General features: G+C 33.9%; 1 protein-coding gene across 8 annotated transcripts in view; it reads right to left on the bottom strand.

The window, feature by feature from the left end:
• The window catches only part of LOC126968057 (apoptosis-stimulating of p53 protein 2), a 395,431-nt gene that overhangs the window by 78,391 nt on the left and 293,484 nt on the right, over nucleotides 1–23,556 (bottom strand). The window contains exon 1 of one of the 8 annotated variants that reach the window (XM_050812851.1): nucleotides 21,975–22,622. The exons of 5 other annotated variants lie outside the window; for them this stretch is intronic. In XM_050812851.1, the coding sequence (XP_050668808.1) occupies nucleotides 21,975–22,607 (633 nt within the window). In that variant the 5' untranslated portion in view covers nucleotides 22,608–22,622. Of the gene's footprint in view, nucleotides 1–21,974; nucleotides 22,623–23,556 lie in introns of those variants that run through there. 2 more of the 8 variants (XM_050812858.1, XM_050812852.1) reach the window with 2 other exon arrangements.

The raw sequence follows: 23,556 nt of genomic DNA, 5'->3' as shown, positions 1-23,556 counted from the left end.
CATATTAATTCATTGCGTACAATATTTAATTGATTCATGCCATCTTTAATGAAAATTAATAGTGTTTCACTGAAACAATTATTTGTAATTAAGCTCTAGAGGTGTGTTATTCAAGAATTTCTGTTAAATCTATTGCTTGTTAGAAAATACGAGTTTGAATCATGTTTCTTTTAATTTTTATGTTCACAGGAATTCCTATGAAGTAATCGTTGGTGTTGCCGATGTCAGGGTTCTAAAATATCCATTTTAACCTGCGTGAAGCAGTCCTCCTCGGTATACAAACGGGACTTATTTTGGTTTGTTTGGAGTGACGTAACTAAGATTTCGGCTTTTACCCACTGTAATACACGGGACAATTAATCCCCACAAAAATTACGCGTGGCAAAATAATAGAGCTAAAAAATAATGATAGTTATAAATTTCCACAGAACAGTTTAAAGAGATTACCTATTCTGTGTAAATTTCGTATGAATGATTGTTAATCTAAATAAAGTTCGTATCTCAATTCATCAAAAATATTAAAAAAGGATCTTAAAAGTTAAATTCTAGGAACATTTAACAAGTTCAAAAGTCGATACCTTTGAGCCCAAATTTATACCTAACATGCTGTATTGAGGAACTGACGTCTGTCATTTTGACATTTGACATCGTTAGTACCTATCTTGTCTCTGGTTAATTTAATATAAATTTGTGCAAGTAGCAGCGCACAAAGGACACATGGATGAAATAAAAAAAATATTTGTCTTTAATCTTGCGGTGTGTGTGGGCAACGTAAAGGGTTAAATAAAACATTATAGCACATTACAGTATGAATGTTAGTTTAGGCAAAATGCTCCGAAGTCAGTCATTTTTGAATACAATGTTGGCATGTTATAGTGGCCACAAATGTTAAATGTAACAGCTAGTTAAAGTTGTGCCTGCCATGTTTTAGTAATAGCTTTTGCACTACATTTTCAGCGGTAATCAATTCAGAATATATATTCAATCCTTTTTTCTCAGCGGTATTTCGTCATCATTCAGCTTATTGACCGCGAAGGAATCGATTTTTATTGATTTGAAAGTTAAAATGAGAGCTCAGATCCGTACCCAAAGGTATTTTTATATAAGAGAAGGCAGATTGTCGGTCCATCTTCTGGGAGACTTACTAACACTACGTCGCCCAGTACGTGGTCACCATTCGAGGACTTTACTGCCCCACCGGACATCTGTCCGTCGAACTATTTGTCTTGCCCACTGCCACTTTAGTTTCGCACTCATTTGGGCTATGTCGGTGTTGTCTTTGGTCCTCCTATGGATCTCATTTCTGATTCGATCTCACAGGGAAACTCCGAGCATAGCCCGCTCCATTACTGCCTATTAGATATTATAGAACCCATGATTAAAACAAAACTGATAAAAACATACAATTGCTATTCAATAAGAAGTCTCAAAAGGGAATCAAAAACAGAAACAACTAATTTCTAATTTTAGTATGTTGATATTCTTACTGAGTGCGAACAAATCAAAGAATATAAGATAAATATAATAAAATCTTGAGCCTGATAAATATTTATGAGTACCCAAACAGAAGCGCGCATTACCATCAGTTACAGATCACTCAAAACGGTATTATTTCTATTAGTGGATAACTTAACGAAATGTAGGTAATGTTAAATACAATCAAAAAGCGCGGGATTTGTAAATTAACGTTTAAAGTGTTCAAATGGTATAAGTTTTATGACAATAAAAGCGTTTTCCTATTTTTTTTTATGGAAAAGGAGAGCGAAGGAGCGTACGGGTCACCTGATGTTAAGTGATCACCGGCGCCCACATTCTCTTGCAGCACCTGAGGAATCACAGGAGCGTATACGCGCTTATTCGAAAGTACTCTTTTACGGTTTTTAAATAGTTGTGTGCATTTTTGTGTGATATAAGAAGAACAACTAAATCCATAGTAATATTATCTATAGACGTGAAATGTGTTTCTTTTCACAACTGACTTACTCCCAACAAATTTTAATAAAATTTCGCATTTACTGAGGTCCGTATTAAAGAACTTTTTTCAGAATAATTGTTCAAAGAAACAATAACAATGAACCTGCTAGAAATGAATAAAGATAAACCCTATTATAAATAGAATACTTAATGTAAAGTTAATCAACTTTTGAATAAAGCTGCTAACGACTGGACGGAAAGAGAATTAAATATTCATTTTCAGTCACGGATAAATTGCTGGGAAAAGAATCCGCTGATTGCATCTAGGTATTAAAGATTAATATCGTCTCATTCAATGAGTAATCCATAAAATGAAATGCTAAGTAAGTTTACACTTCATATAATAAAATGGTTAAAACTGTCCATTATTTTTGAATTGAAAACTTCTTCGTTGTGATTTGAAAGTCGATGAAACGAAAAAGCGAGACAGTAAAAAGAGACATGCATGATTTAACGTGAGAGAAAATGAGATAGGAAGTGTTACACAGGGTTTTGGTTCCAGGCGATCATAGTTTAAGAAGGGATGGTCTTATGTATGACCCGAGTATACCTTAATATATTCTGACGTCATGCGCACGACGTAGTACTACATAGACATCAGGAGAACATAATTAGGGTAGCGGTAATAGTAATGTCCGTCATACAGGTTGAAATCGTGTGTCGCCCTAGCAACATGTACCAGGACTTCAGAACAGTTTAGAGGTTCATGCACAATGCAGGTTTCAATTTTTTTTTGTCAAAAGGATATTTGCTGTGTATTCTTCAAATAATACTGGAGCCAAAGAGTAGTTTATAGAATGTTCGTCTGTTTGTCTATATTTTTACGCATGAAACGCGAAAATTACTGAATTAATTTATTCAAATTTATGAAAGTCCACCTCACCTTTTATAGGTATTTTTTAAATAAACTATTTGCTTTTTTGTAAGAAAAGTGTATAATGTATCTTTTTAAGGTATAGAGCCTTTCGTGTGAAAGTCCACGTCATGTTGTTTAGTAAAAAAAAAATATTTAATTGTAAGTAAAGTGCAAAGCTACCTACAAAGTCCAAATGATTGCGAAACTGAAGTGGCAATGGGCAGGTCACATAGTTCGCCGGACAGATGTCCGTTGGGGCAGTAAAGTCCTCGAATGGCGACCACGTACCGGAAGACGCAGTGTTGGTCGGCCCCAAACAAGATGGACCGACGTTCTGGTCAAGATCGCCGGAATACGTTGGATGAGGGCAGCGCAGGACCGATCGTCGCGGAAATCTTTGGGGAAGGCCTTTGTCCAGTAGTGGACGTCTTCCGGCTGGTGATGATGATGAAAGTGCAAAGTGTATCATTTTTAAGGTTCGTGTGAAAGTTCGATCGATCTTGATGTCATTTTTTTTCTTTTAAACACGGAATCCTGAAGTAGATAAGATAGAACCCCTAAATAAACTCAGACAAAAAACAGAGCACGACTTTTATTTCACACAGCAATTTTAAATATTTTTGCATAACTTTTTTTAGCGTTAAGTTCAATTATATATCTGTACTATCCTCTCTTTGATTAAGCTGTTATTTTAAAAGCATACGAGCAAGTAAAATTTTTTTAATTATCTCTCATTAAAAGCGAGGACAGCGTCCTTACAATTTAATCCATTATAGTGAAGTTTAAGTAGAGCTGAGTAACACTGAAGATGCTTTGAAATAATTAAATGTTGCTGCAATATTACATTATGCTGTTAGCAGTACTTTTTATGTTGAGCCATAGCAATATGCAAATTTTCCAAATTATAAGGGTTTTTTATGTGATGACATATTATCAAGATTATATAGAAGTGTTCAAAAACTGAGACATTTTTTTTTTCAAATGGACCAATCACTTACCAATCGAAACTTTTTTTATTAAAATAAGGGTCGAGACGAGCAGGACGTTCAGCTAATTGTAATTGATACGCCGTTCCATATTACGATGCAGTGCCGCTCAGGATTCTTGAAATACCCAAAAATTCTCAGCAGCACTCAAATTCCTCTCGTCTCCTTGCAACATAAGATGTCAAGTCTCATTTGGCCAGTACTTTCATTAGCTACGGCGCCCTTCGGTTCGAAACACGGTAATGCTTACACATTACTGCTTCACGGCAGAAATAGGCGCCGTTGTGGTACCCATAATCTAGCCGGCATCCGGTGCAAAGGAGCCTCCCACTTTTAAGGCAAGTATCAAGGCTATGGAACATGCAAACGATAGGTTATTAACTATTTTGATGATATTATAACTATGTAGTTAGCACGTTTTAAAGCAGGTAAGAAAACATGATCCTCATCTGTTTAATAAATTAACCTTACATAAAATTTTAGATAATTTCAATACGAACATGGTCGCTTAAGGGCTGTGTCTGGGTACTGTTTTGAATTCCTGTAAAATTTTAACAAATTATAGTCTTGACAGAATTATTCAACCGAGCCATCTGCGATTTATTTTAACATATTATATTTGGAATCAACTAGAATTCATCCAGTAAACAGAAGGATGAAGACCACCTCCTCATATCCTAGACCATTATATGGGAATACCAATAGCGGGCGGGAAGTCCGCGTACATTCCAACGTGACATTTGAATTGGATTTTGTTTACGGATCCCTGCTTTATTACATATAAGTATTTTTTTAATATCAAAATTTCCAACTGAAATCCCATCCTCATGGTTGTAAGCCTATACGAATAATACAATCACCAAATGTGGACCTCACCATTTTTTTTTACTGCCCTATCGGATCCCATGGATGGGCAAAGGCCTCCCCTGCTTTACTACATTTATCGCGGTCTTGTGTCAGATCCGACCAGGTCTTATTATTGGCATCCAGATCCCATCGTTTTCGGGGTCTTCCTGGACGTATTGCCCATGCTGGGGCACCCAAATTTGCACGCCAAAAACATAATAAAATCTTATTTTTCAAGGAGACGAGAGCAATTGTAGTGCCGCTGAGAATTTTTGGGCTTTTCAAGAATCTTGAGCAGCACTGCATTGTAATGGGCAGAACGTATCACTTACTGTATGGTGAAAGACTTGCTCTCTTCTCTTCTCTAATTTTATTCCATGTATTCCTACTGTGGGCGAAAAAGACAGCATCTTTATGATACTTAACTACAAAGCCAAAAACTCGCAAATTGATAAACGAAAGTTTATATTGTACTTGCCATTCAAAGCAGACAGAATACACTTTATACCAATACTAAAATAAAGATAGGCTCTTTGGTAAATAATAAATCATGATACACGAAGTAGCCCCCAGGGTATACTATATCCCGTTCTCTTAGAAGGCACGGCATAACCACAACCGTTAGCATAAAGTACCATTGTAGTGACGACATAAAAGAAAATCTAACGAAATATCAAATAACGTAGTTTTATCGCTGTAACATGCCCTCAGTACCGCCCCATACTATGAGCCTTGACCGAATTTTAGCATGGAATGTTTTCACGACATTCATGCGACCGCTACTAACACTACTTGATTTCTAACATTTATTCTACACTAGCTTCTACACGCGACTTCATGTGCTTGGGGTTTAAATTATATTACGCTCAAATTTGAATTCTTAAAAAATTTGTAAGATCCTTGACGTAAGATAGGATTTTTCTGTGCCCCTGACAAAGTGATTTCAAAACAGTTACAATATAATCTGATTCATCAATATAATCAATATTTTAAAATTAAACGACACACACTTCAAACCATCATGATCAGCTGGAAGACGTCCACTGCTGAACAAAGGCCTGACCAAAGATTTCCACGACGATCGGTCCTGCGGTGCCGTCATCCAACGTATTCCGGTGATCTTGACCAGATCGTCGGTCCATCTTGTAGGGACCAACACTGCGTCTTCCGGTACGTGGTTGCCATTCGAGGACTTTACTGCCCCAACGGCCATCTTCAAACCATAGTATAACAATATCCCTAATGTCTTCCAAATCCATATAACAAACGTAAATAAGAACATTTTAATACAACATTACAATAAATTCACGAGAATTACTTGGAATATACGAGCTAAGTTTTGCACCACATTAAACAGACACAAAGCTAATTTTAGGAAAAGCATGATCGATCAAACACGTAGGCAAGTCTGTGGAAAATTTACGCGAGCGCTAATTGAATTGCTTTTGTATTTTCCCATACCTAGACTGTCAGCCTAATTGAAAACCGAACTTAACGCCTTCATTGTCAAGTACTTTTAAGTGCTTAGTAAAATTACTTAGGTTTTTTGTTCGATGCTCGCTATGGTTGCGGTTTTTTATAATTAAAATAATTTACGTACAATTACGCTCGTCAACTTGAGACATAAGATGTTAAGTCTCATTTGCCCAGTTATTTCACTAGCTACGGCGCCCTTCAGACCGAAACACAGTAATGTTTACACATTACTGCTTCACGGCAGAAATAGCCATAATCTAGCCGGTTTCCAGTGCAAAGGAGCCTCCCATTGGTAAATTACATTATCGATAGGTAACCTTGACCTGGTAACCATTTTGTTTCATGAAGTCTTGGTATTAGTAATTTCATTACAAGGATGACGAAAGCCCAACGTAAACCCGCAACAGAAAAGACGCAAAGGTAGACCCACGTCTTGGAAGTATTGTATCAAAATCTGTACAAAATTGTAAACAATAAAATAGATTGTGTGGACATATAAAATTGTATTACATTTCAAGTACCTCAACGTAATACTCGAAATAAAACAATTTTTTTCTATTTACCGGTTACGAGAACTAATATTGGACGGTATGCATCTGTCTACAGGATTTGTTCCACATATAACTCTATAATTTTAAATAATGCTGATTTAGATCTCTTCAACGACAATTTAGCGGATCTCAAACGAAAATTATAGAGTCTTGTTTTTGCCAATTGTAATTTTATATATTAGATATGAATCAACTTAAGGTGAACACTTGCAAAAATAAACAAAGGTTGTGTGTAAAACTGACCTCAGGCTTGCAAGGCATTGACAACACAGAGCATTTTCACGCAAAATAAGCAACGAGTAGACGCGTTTACCAGTGGGAGGCGCCTTTGCACCGGATGCCGGCTAGATTATGGGTACCTAGCGGCGCCGTGAAGCAGTAATGTGTAAACATTATTGTGTTTCGGTCTAAAGGGAATCATAGCAAGTGGAATTACTGGGCAAATGAGACTTAACATCTTATGTCTCAAGGTGCCGAGCGTAGTTGTAGTGCCGCTCAGAATTTTTGGGCTTTTCAACAATCCTGAGCGGCAATGCATTGTAATGGGCAGGGCGTGTCAATTAACACGTCTCGTGCCTCATTTTCATTAATAAAAAAAAATCTATCCACGTTAAATAAGCAATAGTGTTAATATTTATTACGTGCCACTTACTGCTGACAAGCGAAATTCAAATGTTTACAATTAACATGTAAAAAAGCTAAAAGCATAATACAGTAAAAGACCGCATTAGCCCAGAATTATTCCAATGCATGAACAACAGTATTTTTAAATTCATTTTATTCAGAACATAATTATACAATTTTCTTTTATACGACAAGCACGCGTGGAACTCTTGTCCAATCAAATAAAACAATGCCCCATCCCACTTCACCGTGTATTGTTTTCACTTTTCTTCTCACTGACATTATTACTACCCTTTTGTTTTAAGCGAAGGTAGCTCTAAAGTGCCTGCTTCACGAAAATCTTAGTTTAAAACAGTTGGAGAACTTGCTGTTAGTAAAGACAGAAAAAGCATGACAAATAAAAAACAGTTCAACGCACGATCGAGAACGTAACTGAATTATAAAAAAAGTGTGTGTGTACGCAAGATGTTATACTTCTTTGGCCTAACAAAGCAAAAATCATTAAAATGATTTATTCCTCATGCTATTCTACGTTTTTAGAAAGAACACTTTTGTAAAAATCTTGAAAAGATGGCTTTGACAATTAATTATTAAATAATGAATACGTCGGTATCAGCTTAAACCCTTTGCCTGTCCTAATAATGGACGAAGAAACCAAAAAGATAATATTGAATGACGCAAACGTAAGAAAATTTTAGGAACCAAATTAAACCTGTAACTTTCAAAAAATTATCAAAAATAAAAATTCTATATCAAATCTTAATAACGCCTGTGAAATAATAAATATTTATAATTAAAAAAAACTATAGATAAAGAATAGAATGAAACACAAGCGAAGACGCCAACGAAATGGAATTATAAGAAATGCTGTCAAGAGATCAGTAGAAGTAGTGAACCCAGTGCTAATGTGTTTCCAGAGTTGTGACGACGTGAGTGTAATTTGTAATGGCGAAATAAGGACGCTTCTTGGCCAGAAAATAAATGACGTCACTGTTGGTTTTCTGTTTGATCAGTCAAAATAAAGCCTTTTCTATTTCGCTATTTACCCAAACCTAATTTAAAACATTAGAAATAAAATATTCATGTTCTAAGAAAGAGTACGTATTTGGTAATTGTGTATTTGGGTACGCAATATTTTGCTTTGCGAGGAAGAGGAGGCCAAAGGAGTGTAGAGGTCTGCCGTCTGATGGTAAGTGATCACCTCTGGCCACACTCTCTTGGATGACCAGAATGTAAGTAACAGTCCCCTCAAAATTGCCCCAGTTGTTCCGGAGTTAAATCAGAATGGACAGACATAAATTTAAAAAGGGTATTCTAGTATTACCAAGAACTTTATTTATTATTATTGAATTGTAAGCAGTTCATTTATTTATATGCCTAACAGACATTTCAATACTATTTATACATATAGATTATTTAAAGTTCACGAATATGACGACTTTCAAAATATAGCTTCAGAAAAAACCCTTTTTTAATTCTAAATCCAATTATTAGGATGATAGTTACTAGACTAGTTATAAAAGACGATAGGTATGTGTTTACTCTGTGGAGAAAAGATAAATAAAATAAAAAAATAATCATCGAATTCGATATTCTGAATACCAGAATATTATTAAACGCAGTACATAAATTAAAAAGCAATTGTAGCGACAATTTTACCATAACAAAAGTAATAATCATTACAAAATTCAATTTAAAATGACATTTATAAATTAAGGCTGTATGCTAATAGGAATCAAACTTCATTTTAAACGGTAAGCCAAAAGATATTAAAGGTTTATAAAGACTATTCAAAATATTTAATTTATTGAGCTGCGGATATTCTAACTAGTCCATTGTCTTTTATAGATCTATAGATTTTTTTTCATTATTTCTATAAATTTTATCAGACATGATTTTCAGAATGATTTTTTCAAATTACTCCGAAATTTTATCAAATGCGTGTTCTGATTTTTTATATAGCGTGTGTTGTCATTCGAAAGGACTTGACCAAACTGAGATTTTTATTACAATTCGGTCCGGTACATTTCGAAAGATTCTAAATGTGGTTTTGAATAGTTTTTAAACAGCTTTACCGATCGACTGAAAACTGCGTCAAAATCAATTTATTCATTTAAAAGTAACTGCAGTTTCAAAGTTTATAAAATAGAGTTTTATTTAACATTTATCAGACTTTTGAGCCCAAAGAGCTAACTCTTTCAGCTCGAAGAGCTCAAAATAACATAAATTGTATTTTTAAAATATAATAAGAAGCGTATAGGAATGGAATTAGCGGGAAATTGCAGGGATGTCCTTAGGGTCGACAGTTTTTTTATTTTTTTATTTCTATTACAACGATACCTTAAAAAAAATATTCTTAAGTCTAGTAATATTTAAAAATTTAATGAATGCAAGATAAAAGTGTGCGTCAACCTTACAATGCCATCTCGAGTTCATTCTTCGAATGTTTATTTTTCTAATGTACTCCGTTTTCAACACAAAAAGCTTTTCTAAAGAACGCCAAGTCACCCGCTTTTGAGATATTGTGAAAAGAAAACAGGAAATGTCGAGTGTATACGTCACAACACTTATTTACAGATTAAAGTAGTGTTTGCTGTTTCGGTTCTCGTATGAAAACGATCAATATTAGATACATTATATATTCCAGGGAATATGGTTCCTTTATAACAAAATTTAATTCCACCTACTTACATCATAACGAAGCTAACTTCTGAATAATTACTGTTAAATTAAATAGAAAAACGTTATGAAACTTTAAAAGAAATAAACTCTAAGCTTTTAAGAAGAAATTACGAATAATAACATTGTTTCATTATTTGACTAATATTCAAACAGTAATCGGGCAGAGTAACGCCCTAGCTCGTCAACGGTTGCAGCGGTAATGTGTCGACGCCACGGAGACATCGCCTTTTATAGGCATCTTCACCCTGTCACTGTCAACAATTTATAAATTTAAAACGGCTAAGCTCAGAACAATCGGAGTTCCTTTACCACTGTGAGTGGGACGATCTGCGGTCGCGCCCATTCTTGCACTACGTGCTTGAGCTCCCAATGCCAAAAGGGTGTTGAAAATTGAAAGAAGCACGTGGTATCGTTTTCTGTCTACCATTTGGAATCGTTCGTTCCTTCGCAATAAATAAGACACTCCATGTTTTAGATAGCTTTTTTAATTGAACCTTAAATTACCGTAATAAGATATTTTCCGTAAATAGATCATTATTACACTAACTCGGAGAGATTTATTTTTATGTTTATATCGACGTCTTTAAGATGACGTCATCGGTCGTTTTGTGCTGCATTACGACTCATATCAAATATCACCATAAAGCATTTTTAAAAGGTATTGCGCTAAAAACCAAACTAAGTAGTGATAAAAGGTATTTTGAACTCAACTTTCGATAGATTTTATTCGATAAAACGCAAATGAACCTCTGTTCAATCTTAAACATAATATGCCGATCATTCGAGTACCGATATTTTGAATTTCATCGGTTTTTTAAAGGTTGTTTAAGTGTATAGAACTCAACGAACAAAACCTTATACGCACATGCGTGCCCCGCGTCCGTTAATTAGCGACCCATAAGAATTGAACTAATTAAGTTAAATTAAATTAAAATTAAGAAACTACAAGTACCTTACAAGGTTACCTATCAATAATGTAATTTACCAGTGGGAGGCTCCTGTGCACAGGATGCCGTCTAGATTATTTATATTATATTAAAAATGACTGTGTTTCGGTCTGAAGGGCGCCGTAGCTAGTGAAATTACTGGGCAAATGAGACTTAACATCTTATGTCTCAAGGCGACGAGCGCAGTTGTAGTGCCGCCTAGAATTTTTGGTTTTTTAAATAATCCTGAGCGGCACTACATTGTAATGGACAGGGCGTATAAATTACCAGTAGTTGAACGCCTTGTACGTCTCATCCCTTATTTTCATTAAAAAAAAAATGATCCCGAAAAAACTAGTAAGAACATACGTTTTCTTGATTAAGGGTCTATAGTCTATATTCTACTTTGCCTATGTCATAAATACATGTACTTTGCTAACTCAATAGCGACTTTTTGTTGAAAGAGTTTCACCGTTACATAAAACCATTGTAAGACTTCTGTGTTTCTGACATTCTCTTTTCTAATTAAAACTTTTTCACTTGTTTGTACGGATTCATTCTAGCACCAGAATATTTCACTTGTTCGGTATTTCGTATTCAACAGTGTCGACATTTGTTCTAATTTAAATCATTCTAGATTTTATATTATGAGTCCCACAATATAAAATAAATATTTTAATTTTTATTAAAAAAAGGGGACGAGACGATCAGGACGTTCTGCTTACGTGCGTTACGTACTTTTTTTTATGGAATAGGAGGACAAAAGAGCGTACGTCACCTGGTGTTAAGTAATCACCGATGCCCACATTCTCTTGCAACACCATAGGAATCACAGGAGCGTTGCCGGCTTCTAATGAGGGTTTACACGCTTTTTTGAAGGTACCCATGTCGTATCGTCCCGGAAACACCACACACGAATACGGGAAGCCGTATAGATTCCGTTTATACTCACAAAAAATTTAAAAAACGTGGAGCGATAACTTCCCAATTCGTACGCTTTTGAGACATGCAATGCACGCGTTCATAACATACCTGCTCATTTTAAATAAATAATACTATTATTACAATTCAAAATCGTCAAAAATGTAAAAATTATAAACATGTGTGCGGTACACGCTATAGAAGTTAAGTTCTGAAGTACTTTATATACTACTAGCTGATACCCTGCGACGTCGGTCGCGTACGTATTTTTACACCTTGGGTTACATTACTGGACTTTTAGTAGGGATCCCTAATTTTTTGAAAATGTAATATAGCCTATAACACTCGGGGATAATGTAGCTTCCCAACAGTGAAAGAATTACTCAAATCGGCTCAGTAGTTCCGGAACCTATTCAATGCAAACAAACAATCAAATCTTTCCTCTTTATAATATTAGTATAGACTATCTGACCCGATAGGCGCTGTTCCGTCAATAGAAAGATAGAAAATGATGTTAGAATTAGGGAATAATGTAGTCTAAAGCCATCAGAAAATATGTGTGGCCAAAGTTAATAAAATGATAAGGATTATTATCGTATTTTAAAATAAGTAAACAGCTTTTACATTACCTGTTGTTGCATTGTAATTGACATATTTTTAAAGTATTCAAGTGGATATAGTGTGCTATCCTTAAGCGATAGACATATGCCATGAGTGACTTTTCTGTAGACCTATATATAAGATACACAATTCCACAATACATTATTTTGTTATATCTCAGGGTAAGGGTTTAGATAGCATTTTCGTTGAAAGCACTCAGACAGTTAAAAAATTTCCGCCACTTCCAGCAAAAATCGTTAATATATACAAATAAATAAACAAAACTTATCAAATTATAAACTAAAAATCGCCTTGGGAACCACGCTATCTATTGGTGGCAACAGCTTGAAAATCGGCTATCCTAAAGTTGTTCTAAAGCTGCATTCGAAAAATAAAAAAATCCAACGGATAGTCGCGAACTCTACATAAAGTAGAATAGCGTAATGAAAATTAAATTAATAACGGCGACACTAATAAATTTAATATCAGCGTAATATAATACGACAAATAATAATTGAATATTCACGCAGCAGGTAGTACCAACATAAACATTAATTAAATTAAGCTAAAACAGGACTCAAACTCATTTTGTCGGGTATGAATTTGCAAAATATCTTGTTAATAAATTAATTAAATTTATAACCTGCTTATTCTATGTTTTACTTTGACTTGTATCTTTCTATATGTAATAGAATCAATGTAATCTTCATCATCACAAAGGCTTGCTTGAACACATATATACGTATAGGATGTACATAGTACATAGGATACACAGGATAGTACATTATAGTATGATGGGCAAAATATATGGGATGTGTACCCACCGACCAATAATTACCAGACTTATATCATTGCAAAGTTCTTTTTGAGAATATCAATTGTTACTATCGGAGTGAATCTCAAATCGTTGTGTGCAAAACTTATAAATCGAATCAAATCAAAATCACTTTATTTATGTAAGTGACTGATATGACACTTATGAATGTAAAACAAAAATGTTTTTATAATTGAATTTACCGCCACTTAGTAAAGGGTTGAGATAATGAGAAGAAGCTGCAAGAAACTCTCAATCAATATTTTCAGCTTCACTTTTTTACAGTAAATATTATAAAGAGTTGAAACAAAAGCAATAAGACAAAAAAATTGTAGTTATTGCCTTACGCAAGTAAGCTAAAAAAAATTACATTTAGGCCATAGTCTGTGAATCTTGCCTATGGACACCAGAAGGATAGATTTGATAACAGTAATAAATCTAATCGGTATTTCATTTATCAGAGATAATAAGAAGGTTCTATTTAGCTCTCATCTATATTGTATAGTGACTAAGAAAAAGGTTATTTATTGTAATGAAATATTAACAACGCTACTGTTTTTAAATTTATTAAAACAATTAAGTCGAAAACAATGGAAATGTGTAACTTAAGTCAGGCAACTTTCAACTTAGGTATTTTATAAGTTCATTGTTTTATGCCTGGGAAAATCGCTGGTACTAAATAAATTTTTATCATAAAATATTTACCCATTGCGCCTTATGTAGGCATAGCATGTTAAAACATCAATATATTTGTAGAATATTGCATTTACTCATTAATTATCAATTAATTTCTTCCTAATAATTCTAGTTGTCTTCGCAAGACTAAAAATATCTTTAAGGAACACAATTTTATAGTAAAAGTCCTAGCCGCTGTCGTTAGCTATGAATAAATATTAATATTTAGTATAAAAAATGGCTCCAGATTAGATTATAATAATTTTATAGCATTGAAATATTACATAGTATTGCATATATTGTATTTTTTTTAAAGAGCGCAAAACGGGTAGTTTAGCGCCGTTTCTTCTCTCTCAGCGCAACATTTGTTTCCTAAGCCATGCTAGTACTTTAATTCACATCAGTTAAAAAAACTCGAATATTCAATTCAATTCAAAAAACAGAAAAATTCCCCGTCGAAATTGTTTAACAAACCCACGAGATAGGTTCAAAAAACACCATATTCTTGTTAAAAGTATGATATTTCTAGCGGGAATCAAATCAAATAAAAATCAATTTATTCAGGTAGGTCACGGAAATGACGAAGTTATTAAGTACAGTAGCTGCATCATCCACATACACCATAAATAAATAAAGGTATTCTGTGAGCATTTTATAAGCGACTAGCCGATACCCAACGACGTCGTTCGCGTACGTAGTTTTACACCTTGGGTTATACATTACTGGACTTTTAGTAGTGATACCTAATTTTTTGAAACTGTAATATAGCCTATAACACCCGGGGATAATGTAGCTTCCCAATAGTGTAAGAATTATTCCAACCGGTTCGGTAGTTGCTGAGCCTATTCAATGCAAACAAAGAAACAATCAAATCTTTCCTCTTTATAATATTAGTATAGATTATAAATAATATAATATATATCGAACTCGTAACCCGTTTTTCGATAGACATACAGTAGGGACCACGCGACAAGCTCTCTAATTAAAATTGATAAATAATTAATGAATCTATGTAAGTAGGTAATTTATGGATAAATAAAGTATCCCAATTAAGCAAGAAAATATACGGCAGATTGAATATTAAGTATCGCAAATGAAGGCTGGCACGGTTTAATATTCAGTTCCCATGGAGGCGAGCCTCGCTTGACACCGCGTTATATAAAGTTAAATTAAAATTCACTTTGTCGTTTCTGTAATAATGTCCCATATACACTGAACATTTGAATATTCAATGATTTGGAAACAATTTTCTGTCACCTTTGAAATATGATCTACATTTAAACAATTCAGAAGTGTCTATTAGTCATATTAAATAGCTGAATTTTACTTAGAAAGAACGTACAGCAGTTTTTTACGGTTTTTCTTCTATCCGCCTGTTCCGGCAAATTGTCAAAACAGCCAAACTGATTTTAATAGGACTTTCCTAAGATCATTTAAACGTCAAGATAGACTATGACAGCTGTGAAAACGTCGATAAAAATTGAGTTAAGACCTAACTTCTATTTTGAGCAATGCACGCACACTAAATTATTATTCCTGTACAAATGATTTAAGTTTTCTTTAGTGTTAATTCCGCCAAAATTTGTTTTTAAAACAATTTTACACGTGTTTCGCCTCTACACGAGGCATCTTCAAGACGTGTTGTCTCGCCAAAATCTGGCACGAGATAATTTTGGATTTCCGCAAAGTAACGCCTTATTCAATAAATTTTCTTAAAATTCCTGGCCTGTTTTTATCGGTTGTCTAACAGCAAGAGACTCTATCCAGACGTATAAATTGACTAAGGGACTTTCACTGGCAGGTTGAGCATATTAAGACTTAGTTAGCGTTATGCCTAAAAAAATATATTAAAATAAATAATTTACGTAATATATAAAAAACAACTTATGCCGTGTCGACCTAAAAACAGCGCGTATAGAGTTCATTCCACAATTTGGTTGTACCTACTTGGAAGATCGCACCTTGAAAACCGCACTATAAAAGCCGCCACACACTCAAATTATGAGATTGATATTCTTATTCAAAGACTACAACAAACCATGTATAGGATACGTTTACTACTCACAAAAGTACCGAAATAATAAATAATAAAACTGCGCAGCCAACAAATAAAATTAAGAAAAAAAGGATGCTTTGAATCCAGAGTTTGACCCTAACTATGTGTAAAGAAACGATTCTCACTATCAAAATTAATTTCACTTAGAACTCATTTCACTCACACAATGTGCGCGATAAAATAAAACAGAACCTATAAAAATATTGTATGAATAAAATTTGAAAACAAAATATTATGAACGATGCGGGACTCAAACCCGCGACTTCTTGCGATCCGTGCGAGCGCTCCCCAACTGAGCTAACCGTACGTACCGTTGATAAAATCTTGTGAGCTTTGTTCAACTCTCAGGTTGTGGCTTCATCTACAGGATCTACTTTACAGTTGATAACCTGCTCAACCCCAATATATCCATATTAGGAAATTGACTTGAGATGTCGCTTTTAAACAATTCTTTAGATCTGCAATAGCTGTAGAGTCGAACCCGCATCGTTAAAAAAATTTGTTTTCAAATTTTATTTGTGTAATTAATCCCAGAAGTGAGGGTTATCACTTAAAAGCATAACTAATTGTTTTAAAATATTGTAACGCCACCTTCCTTTCAGAAAAAATAGAGTCGCTGCAAATACCGCAATTTATTCTGTACAAAATAGATTGAAAATGAAATTTTTTTTTTTATTTAGGCAAAAGTGGGAGGCTCCATTGCACAAGATGCCGGCTAGATTATAGATACCACGACGGCGCCTATTTCTGCCGTTGGCAGTAATGTGTAAGCATTACTGTGTTTCGATCTGAAGGGCGCCGTAGCTAGTAAAATTACTGGGCAAATGAGACTTAACATCTTACGTCTCAAGGTGACGAGCGCAATTGTACTGCTACTCAGAATTCTTGGGTTTTTTGAAGAATCCTAAGCGGCACTGCATTTTAATGGGCAGGGCGTATCAATTACCATCAGCTGAACGTCCTGTCCGCCTCATCCCTCCATCATAAAAAAAAAACTTATAAAAGCATTTGTAAATAGTCATAAAACGTTTAGCTCGCTAATGCGTTAAAAAGTAAATTACGAAAGTCTCAGAGACACGCGGTATGCAATCTTCATCCTCAATATGACATCCTGTATAGCCGAGTGGTTGGCGATCCTACCTACTAAGCTAGAGATCCCGGGTTCGAATCCCGGTAGGTGCAAGCATATTTATATGATGAATATGGATGTTTGTTTCCGAGTCATGGATGTTTAAATATATTTATGTATGTTTATATGAATTTATGTATGTTTAAGTATATTGTATTAAATATATCATTGTCTTATAACCCATAACACAGGCTATATATGCTTAACTTGGGGCAAGATAATTTGTGTAAAAAGTGTGTCTATATTATAAAAAAAATATACTCTTTAATATTATAACAGACCCTTGCCATTAAAACAGTTTTTATATATGTGTTAAATGTTTTGTGAGGCAATTCTGTTATGGTCGTGGGGAGTTTATTATAGAATCTGACAGAATTTCCTAAAAAATACATACATATTTGTCTTAGTGACTAGTGCGAAAATTATGCAGTTCACACTTTTCAACATATATATTTACTATAAACTTGTAATGCCTACTACTCGGTTAAGTCAAGTTAGTAAGTCTTTTATTGGGCGACATATATGCTTCTACAATATGATCCCAGAAAATGTACAAAACAAATGTGTTACGAAATTTAAAAGAATTGTTAAATAACGATTTTCTTAATGATACCACAGACTGGGAATGAAGCGAACACCCTCAGGCTTTTAATTATAACGGTCTTACAAATAAACTTGGTATAAAGTTATAACTGATGATAAACAAAGAATATGGAAAATGTTTACAATGTCGTTGACAACACTGTCAAAACAATGATAATTCTGAAGTTTTCCGAATGACATGCTGCCTTGAAAATAAACGCGGGAAACGTTATACGTCCGAATAAGCCATTCGTCAGCAAAATGTCTATTTGTAAACATTTTACATATTCTTTGTTTATGCTTAGTTATAACTTTATGCCAATTTGATTTGTAAGGCCGTAAATGTTTATTGTACGATACTACATTATAATCCACATTTTTATAAAAAAAAAGCCTCCTGAGTTTATTGCATTCTTCTCAGGTCTGAGGCAGTCTATTTTGTATGGGTGGTAGTTTTTGGCGTTCAATAAGTGATTTTGAATAAAAATATATGAATTGAAAATTCAATAATTGAATTTAAATTAGTTCGTTAATATGGCTTGTGGTAGAGCTGTCTCATAGAAATCGTCGCGTAACGGATAAGCGTTACGCCCGTTACAGTCCCATTAGGCGTAGTTCTCTTTTTTTTATGGAATAGGAGGACAATCGAGCGTATGGATCACCTGTTGTTAAGTGATCACCGCCGCCCACAATCTCTTGCAACACCAGAGGAATCACAGGAGCGTTGCCGGCCTTTAAGGAAGGTGTACGCGCTTTTTTTGAAGGGAGCCATGTCAACAAAAAAAAAATAAAAATGTATTGAAATGTAAAATATTACACACAGATTACAAGAAGAACGGGTTTAAATATATAATTTCACGAAAATTTATCAAACAATAATATATCTATAGATACAATTAGATCGGCTGCTATTAACGAGAGTCTGTTTACTCAAAAAATGTATAATATTTTGCGTTCTACAGCGTTTTTTTTAAATATTTTGAGCTTCCCATGACATGCCTTATATATTTATGTTATGGGTTTTGTAAAACTTTTTTTCGCTAACGCTAAAGTGAAGTCACTTTAATTAAAACATAACTTTTTCTTGAAATACCGAAGCTATACAAATATTTTGTAAAGAAAGTTTATTTTAAAATAAGCAAGCCGTAGGAACAAAACTTATTTTAAACATGAATTGAGAAAGTTTTATGCTTTGTTTTCTTTTATGCAACCATGTTAAAATAAATTTGTTTGTGATATAAAAAAGAGCGAAAGAGCTATGTAACAAGTAATTAAAAAAAACGTTGTGTTGACTAACGTTTTAATAACCTATCTATCCTTAGTTTAACTTACTAGACGTAGACAAATCTATCCTTTTACGATTGCATACATTTCAATAACCTATCGACATAATCATTGGACTATAACTATATGAGACATAACTATGGATAGATAAGATCTTGTCATTATACGGTGGCAGCAATACAATGTATCCGTAACTAGAGATACGTCATTGAAAACGGCCGTTGTTCTTTAACTCTACTTTCGTATGAAGCTATGTTTAGATCGCGCGTGGAAACGCCAGTGGGATCATATACAGGATGTCCCAAAGTTATGGGACATGAAGGGAAAGTACCTTAAACATCGAAGATAGGCTATTTTACTGAAAGAAGACTGTATGTTATTTTTAAAAGTTAGTAATTCTGCATTCAAAGATTTTCTAAAAATTACTTGCCTCGTCTGGGAATCGAACCGACTTAAATTTAAAAAAAAAACTCACCTCTACTCTTATGATGCCAATCGAAAGAATGGCCAAAAACTAATAACTCTTCTTAAGTAACATAGTATTTTCAAAGAAAGTAGTCAACTAAGTGGGTATTTTTATGTAAATTAATTAATTAAATGCCCAAAATGTGATCCCTCCTGTCTTACGCAAATCGCCAATCTTTTAATGAGTCCGCTGCCTTTTGATTTTCTTATCATTTTATGGTGAATACTCGATATGATATGGCACTATTCTGTTTGTAACTCGCCCACGTTCTCGTATCGCTTTTTAACTAAAAAAAACTATGCTATAAAGTATTTTAATTATGAAGTGGGTACTTATTTACGAATAATCAATGCTATCTATGGAATGATAATATCTCTACTTTTCGGACGTCGTCGTCGGCAATAAATAACTTTCTTGAAATTTGACTCAAACATTTTACGTTGCTCCTTTCTTTTAAAATACTATGTTACTCAAGAAGAGTTATTAGTTATTGGCCATTCTTACGATTGACATAATAAAAGTAGGGGTGTTTATTTTTACATTTAAGTCGGTTCGAGTCCCAGACGAGGCATGTAATTTTTAGAAAATCTTTGAATGCAGAATTACTAATTTTTAAAAATAACATAAAGTCTTCTTTCATTAAAATACCTCATCTACGATATTTAAGGTACTTTCCCTTCATGTCCCATAACTTTGGGACACCCTGTATAGCATTAATATCTTGGATATAGATTTCACTTAGCACTATACTAGAGAGATATTTATTGACTAATATCAATGGAGTCGGCGAATAGTGCCGCTTTAAACGCACTTCGATAAATCTCTCTTCTGTATTTTCTTGCCAAGCGTGCCCTACGAAGTTCAAGATCTACGCGAAGCTCCACCAACAAATATAAATGTTAAATTCATTATTTTTATTCATAACTAGTTGACCCGACAAACGTTGTTCTGTATATAATAAATAAAATAATGTTTTTATATGAATTTGTCAATAATATATTATAACATCAAAAATTACTTCATAAAATATGTACCCTGCTGTCGTAATGAAATAATTGTTTCACAGCAGAACTGTCAAACCGTGCGTCAATAAATTCTCTCATAGAAATTATGTATGGACACATCAAAGGAAAAACAAATTTTATTGTTTTTATTTAATTTAGCAGCACCATTCACCTTTTAAACCTCATCTGGACTTCCACAAATAATTCAAGACTAAAATTAGCCAAATCGGTCCAGCCGTTCTAGAGTTTTAGCGGGACTTCAATTCATTTTTATATATATAGATGTATTCTAGAACTATGGGTATTTTTAACAGGATACTCAAAAATCTCATGGTAAATATCCTGCTGGTAAGGAAGATCCTAAAATCTATTTTCAATTCTCTCCAACACGGCTTTTCCATTGATGCCACCGTGGTATAAGCAATTTTCATCGCCTATATTACGGTGCTAACTCGGTTTGCAAGACCACTACACTGTAACTTGGTTATTGTCTCGCCACTGCCGGTGCAACGTTTTCAAACTATTTATTGTCCTTTTAATGAAACATTTTCGAGACATGAACGGTAAAAGAATACTACTGTTACTATGAAAGATATTTATTAAATACCATCTTACAAAGTAACTGATGGTCACCCATAGGTCGTTGATAAAGTTAAGTTGATAATAATGATATACGATGAGGTTTTATTTTATTTATGAACAGCAAAAAAAATTGATTTTGTCATGTGACTATATTAATTTGGCATATTTTTCATTCTTTATTTCATTATTCTTAACATTTTTACACGCTTTTTATTAGTTCCACCTGTATGTATGTTAATTTGTAACCGATAACCTCATTTGGGCGTCATTTTGACCCACTTTAAACGGCCAAATTTCGTTCAAACTTCGTAGATTTATCGAGGACCGATGACAATACATTTTAATTTGTATAATTTTCATCAATCGTCTATATATATAAGAGATTTCCACGTATATAGTCACTCATCACGATATCTCTGAAACCATGAGAGCTAAAGACTTGAAATTTGGTAGGAATATTCTTTTCACCGAGTAGAGGTCAGCTAGGAACGGATTTTACGAAATTTCAAGTTTTTTTTATTATGAATAGAACAACGTCTGTCGGGTCAGCTAGTCGTCTATAAGACAGGATATGATGTTAATTTTCAATTTGAAAATTAATTTAAATTTTTAGTTAGGTTTTCTATAAAAAGCGTGTTTTTTAGTTTTTCTTATCTACTATTTTTTAACTTATGCCTTCTAAGTAGTAAACGTATATTATAATACAAAATGAAATACATAACTATAGCTGCTCGTTATTAAGAAGCAACACAAAAATAGTGAGATGTTCGTTTAAGGTTTCCCTCTGAATGTTTCAGAGACTCATTAGCATAGATATTGAACGGAGAGACTGAGCCGGTGGTATGCCTCTGATAATGAACTCAATTCTCCATAAGATTGAACATGCATTAGTATCGCCTTCGATTCTAATCAAATTACATAGATCTACAATAGCACTTACCTCGTTTCCTCTAAGTATGCTTGCAGTATCACAAGCGAGTGGTCTGTTTGATATTTGATCGGTCCTTGTCGATTCACATTTGGTTTCACTACTTGATATATTCGTCAGATCTGATTCGCTCATTGAGTTATTTACATTCTCGTTAGTACAATTCTCTTTAATATCTTTATCTTCATTGTATTTAACTTTGAAACAAGAAATCGAAATTTTATCTTTTTTCGCATCCCCACGCATTGCATCATTTTCGGGTTCATCATTTTTAGCCTTAACTTGTTTTGTTTTTAGCCGTTTCTTCTTTCCTTTCCATTTCGGACTCGAATTCATTGGGCTATCGTCACTTGTCACAAGGCTATCAGAACAAACAGGGTTAACCAATATTTTTGTTGACTTTGCTTTGCGTTCTATTTTTCTTAAGTTCAACAGGCTTCCTGAATCTATATACGCTACCGATGTTAATGTAGTACTGTCTTTGTTTGCTTCGCTGAGACTACAAACTGATTTCGGCAAGGCTAATGTTTTCATAACATTAGTTGTGTGACGTGTTTTGTTTGATCCAAGTGGTCCCATTGTGATCGGCGGCCCCCCTTTAAATAACAACGCTGTTTCCACTGGCTGGCACACACAAGCTAACATTTTTATTTTTAACTAATAATATATCACATATTGTGCACTTTATTTCCACAGTGACTGCGATATGTCTGGAAGTGATGGCATGATTATTTCAAAACGACATTTTGATGCGGGATTTTACAAGATATTTGAAAAGCTAAGCGGTAATATGTCTCAAATGCGTTCATCTCCTTGCGATTAATCTGATATTAAACTTCTCGTTCGTGCCTTATTGCCCACATTATTTCACAATGGAGCAGACAACCATTGTTCTTCGAAAACTACTACGTTTTGGATTTATAATTGAAATTTATAGAAAATTGTGCAAATTTAAGATATTATTATGAATTCTTAAAACAAGTTTTAAAACTTTTAAGTAGTTGGTTCTTATATATTTTAGATACTATACTAGCTGACCCAGCAAACGTTGTATTGCCGATATTAAAATCGCGATACAAAAGTAGCTGTTGATCGTAGATGGGTGAAAATTTGAAGTTGAATGTATTTTTTAATGCTGACTCATAATCAAACAAATTTAAAAAAAATTGTCAAAAAAATTTAAAAAGAAAATTTCGTGTGGACCACCCTTAACATTTAGGGGTATGAAAAATAGATGTTGGCCGATTCTCAGACCTACTCAATATGCTCACAAAATTTCATGAGAATCGGTCAAGCCGTTTCGGAGGAGTACGGGAACGAACATTGTGACACGAGAATTTTATATATAAGATTTTTTTTTAATTATTATTAATCGTCTAAATGAGGTGATTGTGCTTGTTTGTTTGTTACGCTTTCACGCCTTAACCACTGAACCGATTATGATGAAATTTAATAGAAAGAGACACTGAAAAAGGATATAAGCTACGTTTAATTGCGAAAAAATAAAGAGAGGGGTTGAAATATGTGATGAAAGTTTGTATAAAAATTCGTCTTTTTCGGAGATAAAACCATAAACTTTGTATTTATGCACTTG

Source organism: Leptidea sinapis, chromosome 14, assembly GCF_905404315.1.
Source record: "Leptidea sinapis chromosome 14, ilLepSina1.1, whole genome shotgun sequence".
Taxonomy (NCBI): domain Eukaryota; kingdom Metazoa; phylum Arthropoda; class Insecta; order Lepidoptera; family Pieridae; genus Leptidea; species Leptidea sinapis.
The sequence above is the reverse complement of the archived record's forward strand: the minus strand, read 5'-3'. Positions and strand labels throughout refer to the sequence as shown.